Source organism: Haliotis rufescens, unplaced genomic scaffold (genome assembly GCF_023055435.1).
Source record: "Haliotis rufescens isolate VD_foot unplaced genomic scaffold, xgHalRufe1.0.p SCAF_1, whole genome shotgun sequence".
Lineage (NCBI taxonomy): Eukaryota > Metazoa > Mollusca > Gastropoda > Lepetellida > Haliotidae > Haliotis > Haliotis rufescens.
Window position 1 is genome coordinate 84996173 of NW_025963779.1, and position 16299 is coordinate 85012471.

A 16299-nucleotide genomic window follows, 5' to 3' on the forward strand; every position below is an offset into this window, starting at 1 on the left:
ATTGATAAAGAGTTTAATTTTAAAAAGTTTAATTTCGTGCATTACTTCATTTTCATAGGTTAGGGAAACACCAGTTTCCCGCTGTTGTAATTTTGAAATCACTTACTTACACGGTCTGACTCTTTCTGGTCCATAAAATATCTGTCACTTCGTTCCCCTTGTTCAGCCCAACTCGCCTTGACCTGATAAAGGCATCCTCAGCCTTTTTATGTTATATAAGTTCTAACTCCTTATTACATTGGTCGTATTCTATAGAAACATCGTCTTTATTATCCTTACATATCTGTTACATCACATTGTTCAATAATATCATGTAAAACCACACTGCTGCGATTCGACTTTCCTGACCTATCTGTGAGTGGGGACAGAACAGTGTTTAAGTCTCCTCCTATCTAAAAGATTTCGAGTGTGATTTTGGTTTCAATTAAGTCTTAACTTTACGGGAAAAGTTCTCTCTTTCAGCAAACTGGTTTGGAGCTAGACTAACACTTAGTCAATGAAAACATTTCTTTAAAATAATAATACAGTCGTGCCTCGTTTATACGGACAGTTGCGTCATTTTATAAATCGTCCGTATAAACGAATTTTCGTATAACTGAAACCAGCTTCTTACTGGAAGAGTTACTTCCCTTCAATTATGCAACTCATGACAGATGACAGAGCAAACAGATACATCCACTCAATCTTTATTCATACACGTTTCAAAAAGTCTGTATACTTTTTTTTCGAGAGAACCTTGCCTCTTCTGCTGTTTTCATCAAGGAAACTAGACTTGGTTTAGTTTGATCTAGGCTTGCCAAGACTTTCCATATGCATGGCGCAGGACTAGTTTGGGGCGCACCGATTCATTATCTATTAAAACTTGTTATATATTTGGCACTTGATGTAGATTAAAACGTCCTTCAGTATATGTCTCCGTGTCTGTTATTTGTATTGAAGATTTGTTGATTTATATGGCGACTCCACAGCTGTCAATTTTGCCATGTGAAGATAAAATGTCATTTTCCACTGGGATCTTCAAAAAGGTTCGTTCTCAAGGATACTGTGTGTTTCTTTGAGTAGGATAACATCGGCACGTTGTTCTTTCAGGAACATGAGCATTTGTCTTCGTTTTTCGTTGCACCTAATACCTCTTACATTTAAGCAGAAAGGTTTAACATTAGACAGCAAACAATATAAGCAACAATAAAACAATAGAGTAAAACTGGAAGACATAAAACTCGAAACTTCAAATGTTTCAGTGATACTAACGAGAACAAAGTGAGTGAACCGCTCGTAAAATAAATATCTCGTGCTGCCTAACAAATCATCACGTGAAAGAAAAATGGTTGCTTAAAGGATCGCATTGGCTTTATCTAACTACAATATACTTATAACATTCCTTTGTGTACTTTTTGTACAGATCTAATAGAAAAAACAGCATCATTGAGCTATTTAACTAACCTCAGTTACATATAACGTTCGTGCCAGTACATTATCTGCCGTTTTGGGTTCAAATAGTAACCCTCAGTTTCGGACGTCGCTATATAAGTGCAATCATCTTGGACGCGACGATAAACCCAATTTCACCTCACCTCAGTTTCGGGATCACGGTAGATAGTACCGTTGATATACAGTTTCCCCTCGTTAAATTGATTTTCTTTTTGTCCTTTAAGCACTATTTATCACCGATTTCTGTGTTAGCTTCTTGGTCTTCTTGGATCAAATCCGGCGTTACGTTTATTTGCTTCTCTAGAATCCTTGTTTTAGCACGTCTCTTAACCTCGGATTTCTGAACTCGGGAGAGAAACCTGACAATGTTCGGTCGCTTTCTATCGTCATTTCGCCTTCCTAGCCGGTGGGTTATTCCTATCATGGTTCTTTGACGCCAAGTTCCTTGGTCATGAACTGTGTGATAAGCGACATGCTATCTCCCGCCTCTCCTTTCTCCACCATACCGTGAAATAGTAGGTTATATTGCCGTGAGTACCGTTCTGCGTGGCGTAGTTTCTTTTCAAAATGGCTAACACGTTGCAGCACATCTGTCTGGGTCACCATGACCTTTGTGATGACTTCGTCATGTTGTTTCTATTTAGACTTCAAATCATCAATATCCCGTTCTAGGAACCGACGTTTTCAAGTCCTTGATTTCGTCTTTTAGCTCTTTTTGGTGTTCGTGATGGCTACACACACCATTTTCAACGAGACCTTAGTCCCCGCCGGCCTGACACTTTCACTAGACAGGTCAAGGTCATTGTCGCCATCATGGTGAGTGAGTGAGTTTGGTTTTACGCCGCTTTTAGCAATATTCCAGCAATATCAAGACGGGGGACACCGGAAATGGGCTTCACACGATAAACCCATGTGTACCCATCATGGAGGTCGTCTTTTGAGAATTAATCGGAGATCTATCGCTTGATATTTTTTCTGGGTTCGTCCTGGGTCCTGGGACCATTATGTTTCTTCATGTTCAGTTTAGGAGTGCTTGTTTGCGTAAGAGGCCTCATTTTCGTTTGGTTTTCGCAGAGCCACTTACACCGTGTTTCCAAATTTGACCAAACGTGACCTGCCTCATCACGTGAGCTTAGACGTCATACCATCAAATTGGGTCTCGACATGTTGCGGGAACCTTTCCCTCCCAATCAGCTGATATCAATAAATTTAGAAGAAAAAAACCCATTTGGGTTATATCAATGTCTACTGTTTCCTGGCTAGTCCTGTGCAGTTCTGTCACAGTGAGTGAGTGAGTATGGTTTTACGCCGCTTTTAGCAATATTTCAGCAATATCACGGCTGGGGGACACCAGAAATGGGCTTCATACAATGTACCCAAGTCGGGAATCGAACCCGGGTCTTCGGCGTGACGAGCGAACGCTTTAACCACTAGGCTACCCGACCGCCCCTCTGTCACAGTGAAATACATAAGATTGCAAACTATTTCAAAATTGATTAATAGTTTAAATTCAGTCTCCAGTTTAACTGTTTCGCTGTATATAAACTTGTTAGTTCTCGTAATAATTGTCCTTTAAGCAGACAAAGACATGGTTAATACATGGTTGTGCAGGGGCGGATCCAGCATTTTTAAAAGGGAGGGGTCCAAATTATCAAAATCATCTCAATAAATTTTACTGCCGACAACATACTACTACATTTGCATGGCTTTCAAAAGGTGGGGGCGGTCCCCCTGTGTTATGTAGTGCAAGGGATAAACAGATCGTGTGAAACAATTCAATGAATATGTGTGTCCCTTGAGAGTGTACATGCGTTTCTGTGTACATGTGTGGCTCTTTAGATTGAGTTTTTGTATACACTGTGTATCTCCTACAGGGAGACTGTCGCGAAAAATACACGCTCTGATAAAGTAAAAAGTGACAATCTAGCGTCTGTAGACACTGAACAAACGCATGTCATTCCACCATAGCTTCTACGCGGCATGCTATCAAATAAACACAGTGAACAAATGGCATTAGCCCGCCAGCTTGATGTAAACCAACTGCAAGAAGGCAACTTTGAAATATGCATTAATGATAGGTACTGAACCTTGCTCTGTTTTGTATATATTATCCCACGTCAAACTTGCTTTATCGCCGATGTAAAGTAAACATGTACACATTTCTCTATGAATGAAATAATGTATTCTGTTTGTCTCTGAAAGACCCTTCCAAATACCCCCAACCCCGGGAACCCATCCCCCCAAATTCCTTCCCCTCTCGTCCACCCTCATGCTGGGCGTACAGGGCGCCGTTCCACAAAGCGATCTTAGCCATGAGGCGATCGTAACCCCCATACATAGACGTACAGCAGTCGTAGCACTAATATCGCTTTGTGGAGCGGCGAATGTGAACAGCTGAGTGTGGTAGTGAGTGATGTGATGGGTGGGGTGGGTGGGGTCAGTGATGTGATGGGTGGGTGGGGTGAGTGATGTGATGGGTGGGGTGGGTAGGGTGAGTGATGTGATGGGTGGGGTGGGTAGGGTGAGTGATGTGATGGGTGGGTAGGGTGAGTGATGTGATGGGTGGGGTGGGTAGGGTGAGTGATGTGATGGGTGGGTAGGGTGAGTGATGTGATGGGTGGGGTGGGTAGGGTGAGTGATGTGATGAGTGGGTAGGGTGAGTGATGTGATGGGTGGGGTGGGTAGGGTGAGTGATGTGATGGGTGGGTAGGGTGAGTGATGTGATGGGTGGGGTGGGTAGGGTGAGTGATGTGATGGGTGGGTAGGGTGAGTGATGTGATGGGTGGGGTGGGTGGGGTGAGTGATGTGATGGGTGGGGTGGGTAGGGTGAGTGATGTGATGGGTGGGGTGGGTAGGGTGAGTGATGTGATGGGTGGGTAGGGTGAGTGATGTGATGGGTGGGGTGGGTAGGGTGAGTGATGTGATGGGTGGGTAGGGTGAGTGATGTGATGGGTGGGGTGGGTAGGGTGTGATGTGATGAGTGGGTGGGGTGAGTGATGTGATGGGTGGGTAGGGTGAGTGATGTGATGAGTGGGATGGGTAGGGTGAGTGATGTGATGAGTGGGATGGGTAGGGTGAGTGATGTGATGAGTGGGGTGGGTAGGGTGAGTGATGTGATGAGTGGGATGGGTAGGGTGAGTGATGTGATGAGTGGGATGGGTAGGGTGAGTGATGTGATGAGTGGGATGGGTAGGGTGAGTGATGTGATGAGTGGGATGGGTAGGGTGAGTGATGTGATGAGTGGGGTGGGTAGGGTGAGTGATGTGATGGGTGGGTAGGGTGAGTGATGTGATGGGTGGGGTGGGTAGGGTGAGTGATGTGATGGGTGGGGTGGGTAGGGTGAGTGATGTGATGAGTGGGTGGGGATGAGGGGTCTGATGGGTGGGTGGGAGTGGGAAACAGGCCAGGTCAGGGACGCTTCTTGCAGTAACTGTTGCTGGCTGGAATCGATTTCGTAGGTGTGTTGTTCGAATCCAGTTTTCTTGTCGATTATTGGTTACACATGGCCTGCAACTCCGAGGATGGTCTCTGACTGCATTAGTGTGTTGCCAACGTTGCCATAAACACCAAATGGTGTTTCTGTGGACGTTAAATTGTCTTGCAACATCACGTTGACTCGATCCTGCTTCAAGCATACCAATGGCTCGCAGACGCTCATTTTCAGACAGGCGTGGCATTTCGTAATGTTGAATAATTGTTGTTTTTGAGTGGTTGTTGTCAGCACCATGCTAAACAATGCATATGGAATCCCGTTAACGCACATGTTTTTATACCAATTCTTGGGTAGTGAAATGCATGGGGCTTGCATTAAAGTCAACTTTTGCATGGAATGCATGCTTCTCTGTAGCAGTTGCGTTTATGTGACTTGATTCCATACATGTACTACAATATTGAAAACCAAACTTTACTTGCTTGCAAAATACACTAAAATATTGGTGTCACAGGAACTTTTGTTGTTGAGTATATATACGTTACTGTTTTGGGGGACTATGTGTTAGTCGGAGGATGGATGTTTTTTTGTAGATGATAAATTATTTTATGTGGGTGCACGGGTTTTCATGGAATATTTTAATTTAATCACAACAATCGCTGAGCGACAACGGGCTTTCGTCCCACATCAAGCTGAAACGCCGTGGTTATGCCTAAAATACTGCTCAAAGCGTCGTGAAACCCCACTCACGTGCAGATCACAGTTGTACTATACTACCTCGTGCTGTCGGGAAGGAGGAACCAACAAAAGTCGACGTCAGCATCAGAAGCAAGACGTTGGTGGTCGTGGTGGACCGCCGCAGACACCTCTACACAAGGAAAGTGTCTGGGAAATGGCATCGCTAGTGATAGTGTTTGGTTAATAAAATACGATATGTATCTGGAAACAGCGCCCCGCTGAGCTGACAGCTCACCTTGAGCTACAGAAGCATGGAGACGTAGCATGTAGCAACTTAACGAAATTCTAAACTGGGCCTGGCATGCGGCGCTTCTTGAAACATGCTAAAAAGTGCGCTCGAGTGACTCACGCCAAATTTAAGACGTCACCCCCAATGTGCACTGCTTCTATCTGCCGTGTCATCAGTTGCTCCCCATCACCCAGACTCATCATCGATCACTATATCGCTATCGCTAAACAAGAATTATTTGTCGAGGCAGCTTAAGCGAAGCTTTTACATTCATCAAACACTCGCCAAATATATGAGAAAAAGAACGCAGCCTGTTTCAGACGTAGAGCAACGAACGTCATGTTGAAACGTTGAGACGGCTCACACTAAATGCCATGGTCTAGGCTCCGGGTAACCGAAGCACGTGTAGCAGGTGTACTGCTTGGTACAAACACCACGTCAAACGTTCTTCTAGGGAACTTCAACAAGTCAGCATCTTCCTGCGAACGATCCTTGACGATATCCTTTCCTTCCTCGGCGTTGATCGTTGACCCTTCTCAAATTTGAATAAACGGGAATCGGGTGGTCACAATGGTGTCTAAACATTGTTCGTTCTTGAATGGTGGACAACCAGGGATGATCGGCTTGGTTGACACTGCAGACTTCGAGTATATAAACAACGTGTTTCTTTGCAACCATATTAAATTTATAAGTCACCGCGACACGTGTATTTATTTCTGACGACGCAGAGAAAAGCGGAAGTACTGGGAGGAAACACACTCAGTTTTGACGAATAGCCGTGATGGTCGTGAATAGCCCTGGTGGTTTAGCATTGGTGTTGTGGCAGCGATACATATATTGCGATGCATCGATAATACTCGGAAGAATCGCGACGTCGATGTATAAGGAAATGTTTGAAGTTCGTGTTTTGTCTCCTCAATATGACGTGGATGCGCGCCGTATTCCTCCTCCTCCGCAACTAATCTGGAAAAGGAGGGGTGCACTTAACATACACATGCCAGATAAATAAAAAGGTTCCCGAATCAATGTGAGTTTGGTGGTTGTATTATTTGTCTTAAAACAATTTAATTAAATAGAAAATTTCACCCGAGTGTCTTTTGTTATCAAAAGACAACAAGTGTCTTTTGTTATCAAAGGACATCAGTGTGCGATCCTACATCATTATTGCAACTTTTAATTTTGGAAACAGTAATTAGCATTGTCTTGAGTGTAAAAAGTACAACTCACCAGCTTCAGTGGCGAAGAGACTAGTTATGTCATTTTATCGTGAAGTTATGGTACCCGATGACGTCACAGTGGTCTGCAAAGCATTGTGATTCAATTTCATTGCAGCAATATCTCCTAGGAGAGAGACCCGTGAAGATCCGGGGTAGAATAGGTTTTCAGCAACCCATGCTTGCCGTAAAAGGTGACTATGCTTGTCGTAAGAGGCGACTAACGGGATCGGGTGGTCAGGCTCGCTGACTTGGTTGATTCATGTCATCGATCCCAATTACATGGATCGATGCTCATGATATTAATCACTGAATTGTCTGGTCCAGACTCGATTATTTACAGACCGCCGTCATATAGCTGGAATATTGCTGAGTGCGGCGTTAAACAACAAACCAACCAACCAACCAACCAATCCTAGGAGAGATCGTTTTATCTCACCCAAGCGATATCTCCTGTGGAGATCAGTTTTGGATGATTACAACGTATTTCCTGGGGCTTTTGCACTCCCCTTTGTAACACGCACTGATCACGACAGCCGTCTTAGAAAACCACAATTGTCTTCACCTATGACGTTGTTTTTAGTGTGACGTCATTCCGACTTTACGTCAACTATGCTGTCCGTAGTCGTAAATAATAAACTGGTGCAAATGACGTGATATTTGCACTGGTGCACATACGACTATTAACTCGGTTATTTCTACCCCCCTGATAAATAAATAGAGGTTATCACGCGAGTGTTTGTGGATAGTAAATACCCAGTGTTTGGAATAAACATTGTATTTAGCTAGCCTTGGCGAGCTTAATACATACAGAAAACTAAACGAGCTCCCGTGTAATACCAATTTTATGAAACGATGGAATAGTTCTGGTATTTTACGAGCGAAAGCGATACCAGATACCAGAACTATTCACGTGTTTCTTAAAATTGGTATAACACGGGGGCGAGTTTAGTAATTTATTTATTACTTACAATTTATATCTTTTTTTTAGAATTTCACTGTCGTGTATGAATAGGCAGACACCTACACGATCCACAACGTAATCAACTTGAGTTTAACAGAATAATACTTTAAACACGTCAAAATTTGACACATATTAATTTAATACCATACAACGGCCAACCTTTAGAATTCAGAAGTTATCGTAGCGCGAAGGTTATCGTAACTCACATACTTTAACAGAAACAACTGTCGTTGCGCTGCAATACGATCGCTTTGTCGAAAGGGACCTGCACCACAGAGTTTACAATCACGTCACAATACTCTATGGCGTAATTTTGTTGCAAGATCCACCGGCGAAACAATGCCATGTGACGTCAGCCTAGTGTGCATAAGTGAGTGAGTGAGTGTGGTTTTACGCCGCTTTTAGCAATATTCCAGCAATATCACGGCGGGGGACCCCAGAAATGGGCTTCACACATTGTACCCATGTCGGGAATCGAACCCGGGTTTTGGGCGTGACGAGCGAACGCTTTAACAACTAGGCTACCCGACCGACCCGAGTGTGCATAAGCTCCTCTTAGTGATCTATCATCTCCTCCCGCAATGTCGTTGAATAAGCCAAGGGATGCTGAGAGCTTTCAATGTTTGTTAGTGTAACTTGTTCCCGCCGTACATTAACACGCGCTTTGGTATTACACAGTGTGTAATACAGCTGTATGCTTATTAAACAGGTGATCTCCTCACGGGCAAGTAATAATATCTTTATCATATATATCTTATATTCAGTCGTCGAAAAAAACTCTTCTCATCTCTCACAAACGGTACCTAAACATTGCAAGTTTTCCTTGAATGTGCGCATTAGTATGTATATTACGTCAGAAGGTCAGTGATTTGGCAATCCGACTGGGACAACGGTCAATACAGTTCCAACTGAAACCTGTTTGAAGACAGTGACGTAACTACATATAAGCAAAATAACAATTGCCTACACATATTGTTTCTGCTTGCTTTTCGCGGCAATCCATCGATCCGCTAGCTAGAGTAGCTGTCCTTTAACAAAGGGAAGCTACTCTAATCTACGAAGCGTTACGTGTGTTCAGAATCTTGTTTAGTGAGCCAGCCTGTCCGACCATAACGTTTTATATTGGGGTAAGGACCCCAAGCCGCTGATTTTCAGTATCTTAGACTATATTTTAATGATAACAATTATCCAAGTACTTTCTCCAGATTCCGGATGTTTAAAATTCTGACTCGATCTCCGATTGACAAGGGTCATTTGTAATGTTAACACTGAAAGTAGTACTCGTGAAGGCTGGAACAGGTCTTCAGCAACCCATGCTTGCCGTAATATAAAGGGGCGACTATGCTTGGCGTAAGAGGCGACTACTAAACGGGATCGGGTGGTCAGGCTCGCTGACTTGATGCACGTCATTGTGTCCCAATAGCGTGGATCGATGTTCATGATGTCAATCACTGGATTGTCTGGCCCAGACTCCATTATTTGCACACCGCCGCCATATAGCTGGGATATTGTCGAGTGCGGCGTTTAACAACAAACAAACCTATATGACCTTTCATATTTGCATCTTCCTCCGTACACACATGACCCCGACGGATACCGATTCTATGACTTTATCCTGCCGAGTGACCTTTATTTTACATTGTGTCCACCAAGTTTAGTATGCTTCAATGAGGTCACACCACCTGCCTACACCCCATCCGGATCGGGGTGTGGTGGTAAAAACGAAATACTGTTCAAACGTTATTGCGTGCTACACGGTGCACGTATCGAACCGGCTCAAGTCCACACGACGGCGATTATCAAGTAACTCGACGACAGGCATTGAAAACAATTACTTGACACGATTTTGTTTTTCTTATAACGGGGAACAGAAGGCTGAATGGCATGACTGCAGCTATTATTAGAGGTGATCTCGAAAAGAAACATTCGTGAAACCAATACAGTTCTGATGGATAGGAAGAAAAGGTTTATGACAGATTGAGCACCAGACTAGTTACTGTTGCATTGCAGATAGACAGACAGATAAATAGATGGATGGATGGGTGGATAGATGGATGGGTCGGTAACCCAGTGATTAAAGCGCTCGCAGGTCACGCCAAAGGCCCGTGATTCAAAAGGGTACAATGTGTGAATCCCACTACTGGTGTCCCTCGCCGTGATATTGCTGGAATATAGCTAAAACAGACTGAAACAATACTGTCATATTACAGTGATACTAACTTTCTCAGCTACAGGTGTAAACTGATATGAAAGCAACACGTTTATATTTCCTATTTAAGAGACACAGTTTGTAATTATGTGATTGTGTGTACACACTTACACACTCAGAAGGTACATTCTATCAAAGCAGGACATGATATGCCAACATGCTGGCTAAGTCTTATCCAAGCAGGAGGTAAGTAATCTGTGCCATGCCTGCGATACGTCACTCCAACCGGAGTCTCCCTCTCTCAGATCAACATACATATATATATTCCTACAGTAACATAAATATTGAGCCTCACCACGGCATATAAAACAGCTGAGACGCTGACGTCTGTTTGAAGCTTCCACGCGCCGCCTCATTCGGCAATCATCGGGGCATCTCGTTACGACATTACATCTCTCATGGCCATTAGACTTGCGCCTCGCCTGCTGAGAAGTGATAGGACTTGAGGATGGGGCGAGTCCTGAAGCTCTTCAAGACGATGTTTTTTTTATCAAAACCGACAAAACTTCATCCTTAACAGCGACATTAGATGTGAGTAGATACAGGAACCCTGGGGGTATTAAGATTTTGAGACCACAAAAAAGGAAAGTGCCGATACAACCACAGAGAACGCGTTCACCAAAAAACCCATTTAGGAAATTGGAATTTTCTGTGTGCACATGATATAGACTTAATGCGTAGGTTTGTCGGGAAATAGAAATCATCCCGATAAGGTTTTTCTTACTTATAAATTATTGTGATACTGTTATTACCAAACACTCACTGCGGCGATGAAAATAGCTGAACGCTGTGGTGATTGCTGGAGTGAAGAAAACGTAACGCCTGATGGCTGCATACACTCGTGAATGGGTGGACAAAATGGAGGTGATTTCCGATGGCCGATTTCACGGGTATGGTGCTGACCTAGAAACATAATCGGGGCGAACCGGGATTCGAACCCACAATCATAGGTTTCTGGCGTGCCCAAGGGACGCAACTCTGCACAGCGAATCTCGGCGCCTCAGACGACTGGGCCACCCGTGCCCCTTCTTAGGCTATAAATCACCTTTTCCATCACATATTCCATACAAATCCTAAAATTAGCATTCCGCTTGACTGGGACTACGGGTAGCCCATATACTTGAGAGGTTTCTTGCTGATATATAACCACATATCTGCCAAGATCTGTCAGCGTGTCTTACTCCTTATACATTAATACAAATATCAAAAACATACGCCAGTCAAATATTAAAGCATTTTATTTCTAGAACTCTGGTTTCCATACAGAGACCTGCCACTTAGGTATAGTGCACCCCGACTTGAGTCAACTGTCATTATGAATAAAGTCACATTCTCTTAATGTGATCCACTAGTTGCTAAATTCATTCCAACACCCAAAACAGATCAACAGTTACATTTCTTGTTTTATCTCTCAAATTATTCACTGATATCAGACAATCCACAAATTTAATTGCCACACGAAATAGTTAATCATTTTCGTTATAAAGATGTCTGTGCAATGTCCATATCAACTGTGAACCCAGAATCTGCTACTACTTAAACAGTTTGCATAGAGGCGTATACATGAATTGCACCAAACAAGATCTAATATTCACACAGGTTATTTCACTAACTTAATAACTCAATCAAAATTATTATTTTGAAACAGTTTGTTAGTTTTTTAACTTTCCTTTTCTTTAACATAAAAATGCCAATGTAGTTTTAACCAATGAAAATGATGATTGTAGAAGTGTTTGTTACGCTTTATAGTTTCAAACAAAATCAAAAGCCGTCACTTTCTCGAAAATCAATTTATCTAGCCTAAAAAGCAATCTAGCTTTAGCGTTTCCCAGCAGAATAGGCCCCTTTACCCATGCTTGTAATACGAGGCAACAAATATCAAGATACTGTATGTGACCTTGTGGATTGCTGTCATTGCACCCCAACAGTCTGACGTGTCAGGTCCTGAGAGCTGATGTGAGAGAGCTATTGCGAATTGTGGCATAAAACAACATTCACCTACACCCTGCTTATTTCCCAAATAACCATGTATCATGAGCTATTGAGGTATATGTGCCTGCGACAAACTGCCTTTCCACCTACCATGCTAATGCTCCACCAACAACCAACAAAGGGGGTGGTATAGTACATGATTCAGTCATTTCCGCACAATATATTAAACCACACTATTCATAATATCAAACTGATACTGTCAACTAACCGTTCAAAAGATTGATGACTTCCTGAATCCACCCCACCTGCTAACTGAGGTTCTCTTTACAAGGAAATGGGTTAAAAGGCTGTGCATGGTTGCAAGAGTTATGTCCCCTTGAGAGCACTACTGGCAGAGGTGCAAGAAGAACTGTGGCGAGAGTTCTCCAGGTCAATGTTCTCCTCAATCACATGGGGGCGCTCAGAGAGGGCTTCGGAACACCAGGTGTTCTGCCAAAACAACAGCAACGTGACAGCTCTCACATAATTTCAACTGCAGTCCTTAGAACAGTGTCTTTCCTAGATATGATTGACTTTGGTGGTAAACATTGATGAGAGTAGAAGTGAAGGGAATGTTGGCATCATGCACGTCGGATGAAGCTTTTAGTGTCCCTTCACATACACACACTTGATGCCCCATGCATACACACACACTTGATGCTCCATTAATGACAGCGGAAACTAATGCCACAGCCGCCAGCAAAACACTTCAAGTTTAACACATGTAACAAATATCACCTGAGCAACAGAGATTGAGAAGATAATAAATAAATACAGACACAGCTTCAACACACCTAACAAGATGAGGTATAGATTTATGATCATAATGGCTGATAACACTTCTTCAAATCTTGACAATTCTCAGTCCATACCATTCGAAGCAACCACATATACATATACATATACATATATCCTTGAACTGACTGGACAAAACATATAACTTTGGCACCGCATATGATACACCTTCTCTCTAGTATACTCAAAAGAAGTTACATAACACCCAATTTTTTCAAATAACTATAATTTGTAGCAGGTGGATATTGGACCACACAGCCTTCTAATTGTGGAGTTTTTTACTGTTCGTAGCTTGACAGATTAACTATAGTCATGAAAATATCAGGTGTCCTCTAACTACTTTTGAGAAGGATATATAAACATGTCTTGGTGGATTAAACTGATCAATCTATCCACAAAGCAACCACAGCACTAAGGTCATACGTCATGACACATAGGGTTGTCTTAGCACTAAGATAAGTATTGATGTTGCATTATCGTAACCGACTCTCACTATAAATACATTAAACAAATACCATTTCCCTTTGACCATTCTGCATCTATGAACCCACGTACACCTGCAATCTTGCCTCCTACATCTATTTGACACATCAATTCAGCAGCAGAGCTTCAGCGTGGTTAGCTCTCTCCCGACAATTTACCATAATCCAAATAATTTGCTTACACAACAGTTCATCTACAGCCATGATAGAATATGTTTCTCCAACATACAGACCAAGACAACTGTAAACAAACCATCTCATTGTGAGTCACTTTCAACATGTTGCAGGACAAGGGTCGTCTCAATAGTATCGCTACTGAAACATATCATCATATTGCCGTTTATTGTTCATACAGAGTCTGGATTACGATTAATAAATTAAACCTATGGCCATGAGTAAGACCTTGAAAATTCCAAAATAACATCACAAGCAACTGTTCATAAACATTCCTGCCAAATGCAATCACAGATTCTCATAGTCGAACTTGTTTGTTAAAAAAAATGTCAAATGGTTTTGTTTGATCGCTCATATTATAACTCTCAAAAGAAGTTAAACAACACCCGATTTTATCATGTTGCTATAGGGAATAAGCCATGCCATGTTAGATTAACTTTAGTAATATGATAGAATCAGGTGTTCTTTGATTTCTTTTGAGTTGTATATTTTTTAGTGAGGGCATCATAACGATGCTTGTATCCATGTGTTGAGATAGGACTTTTCAAAAGCAGCCAAATATAACTCATTGTAGGTGTTCAAGTGCCAGCATCTATGTTTAAACTTGCTAGTGACGGACGAGCAAATAAGTAATGTGGAGAATACATACTGGTTGTAACTTGTTCTCTCTAACAATACCTGAACCTGATTCCACTTGAACCACAATATAGAATATGTACTACAAACAATTGATCTTAATTAGGACACAACAAATGATTAAATTTTCATCAAAAAGAAAGGGGTGCATTTTGTTTGTTATATGTGACCAACCATGAGATAAGGGACCTTGTGGGCGAAAAATCACATTTTGACACCTTAATATATTTTAAAACTACGTTATCTTAGGACCCTAAAAATACATGGCATCAAACATTTGGACTCATTTTCTGCAAAGTCAAATTTTCAGACATCACGCTTATGACTGTTTATTAACTAATCACAGTCTGATTAATTGAACGTAGGCATGTAAGCTGAAATGTTTTGAAATAATGTCTTCTTTACATTACAAAATAATGAGAGTAAAATAATATATTTTTGTACAGTTCCACACACAAGGCCATTTTTCAGGGAAGTAAGTTGACGTCAAACGTCTTGATGACGTCACAGCACAATTGTGTCCTACACCCACAAGGTCCCTTTTCTCCTGGTAGGTCACATTGTGCTATTCTTTCAAAACAAACTGATCAAGGCATGTGTTTACATGAGCTGTTGATGGGTGTGATTCCCATGAAGTAGGACTGTTTGGTAGTATATAGTGTGTTTCCTCAAGTAAAGAATGGAACACACACCGTCGGGTAACGTGGGACAATTACATGATGTAAGGTGGGATGCTTGGTACTGAGGCGGCTGGAGATAAACATCTATAACAAATGTTAATTTTGGGATAACACTTTCTTAGTAAAGTACAGATTCTAGCACTTTTTTGGGTCGAGTCCCATCTGGGATTCGAACCCACACTGCCAGAGAGAGGCACCTAATAACCAGCAAACAAAGTCAACGATCTAACCCACTCACTGAAGCTTCCACACCTGAGTGGGTTAGATCGCTGACTTTGTGTGCTGGGGATTAGGTGCCTCGCTGGCAGTGTGGGTTCGAATACCAGACTCAGTCCCCAAAAAAGTACTAGAATCGGTACTTTACTAAGAAAGTGTTATCCCAAATGTAACATTTGTTACTTTTGACTACTTTCTAAGTGGCACTGTGTATTGATGAACATATAATAATGATCTATTATGTATTGTGTACTTATTACTGAGGAACCAAATACAGGATAAACATAACAAACAAACAAGGTCTCATTCAATTCCAGGTGTGTTTTAAAATTTTGCACTTCCAAAGCAGATATCAAATTAAAGTCAGGTGAAATATTTAACACCCATAAACAGAGCAATAACACTTGGTAGGAGCCATCACGGAAGTCAAAATACTAAAACCACACCACAATATCCACCACCCTAAAGAAGGACATCATCAAGATTTCTTCAACCATTTCCCGATCACGCTGAGAGCTGTGCCGAAGGTGTGTAGCCCGGGGTGGCTGGATCGTGCTTGAAGTAGCACGGAGCCTGCCTCGGCTTGAAACCCGGCCTCTGACAGCTGATTGGCTACAGCCACTGGATCCAACCAATCAGGCCGACTATCTGAGCCCTGTTTCTCCAGCAGGTATTCAATGAGAGCTGTGTAGTGTGTTGTCTTGACGATGGATGTGACTAGCCGATGCTGCAAGATGATGTTGAGCAAATCCTCATCCCGCACAGCCTGCAACAGGAAGAAGGAAGTATTGGTGTCAGAGGCCACTCTCGCTACCTGGCAGACCGCCTCCGTAGACAGTCGATAGGATGTCTGCCCGCAGAGCGGAAGGTTGGGGGTTCAATCCCCTGACCGTCTCATACCAAAAGACATTTGTTGTTCCCCTGTCTGGTTCTTGGTAATAAGGAGGCAAAACAAGGGCTGGTTGACTCGGAGTCAATACACTGTGTCTGAGTGGGGTATTCCTGATAAACTGTGGCATGGTATCTCCGTTGACGAGCCCTACAGCATTAGTCTGGCACTAGTCTGGACTAATGCAGATACACACACATAAAATGCACACGCACATACACACACACACAAAATGCACCAA

General features: G+C 42.5%; 1 protein-coding gene across 3 annotated transcripts in view; it reads right to left on the bottom strand.

Moving 5' to 3' along the window:
- Positions 1-11437: 11437 nt before the first annotated feature.
- LOC124122058 (NBAS subunit of NRZ tethering complex-like) overlaps positions 11438-16299 on the bottom strand; it is a 65433-nt gene continuing 60571 nt past the window's right edge. For all 3 annotated transcript variants that reach the window (XM_048402601.1, XM_048402605.1, XM_048402609.1), the window contains one exon: positions 11438-15935. In XM_048402601.1, coding sequence (XP_048258558.1) covers positions 15648-15935 — 288 coding nt within the window. In that variant the 3' untranslated portion in view covers positions 11438-15647. The remainder of the gene's footprint in view (positions 15936-16299) is intronic.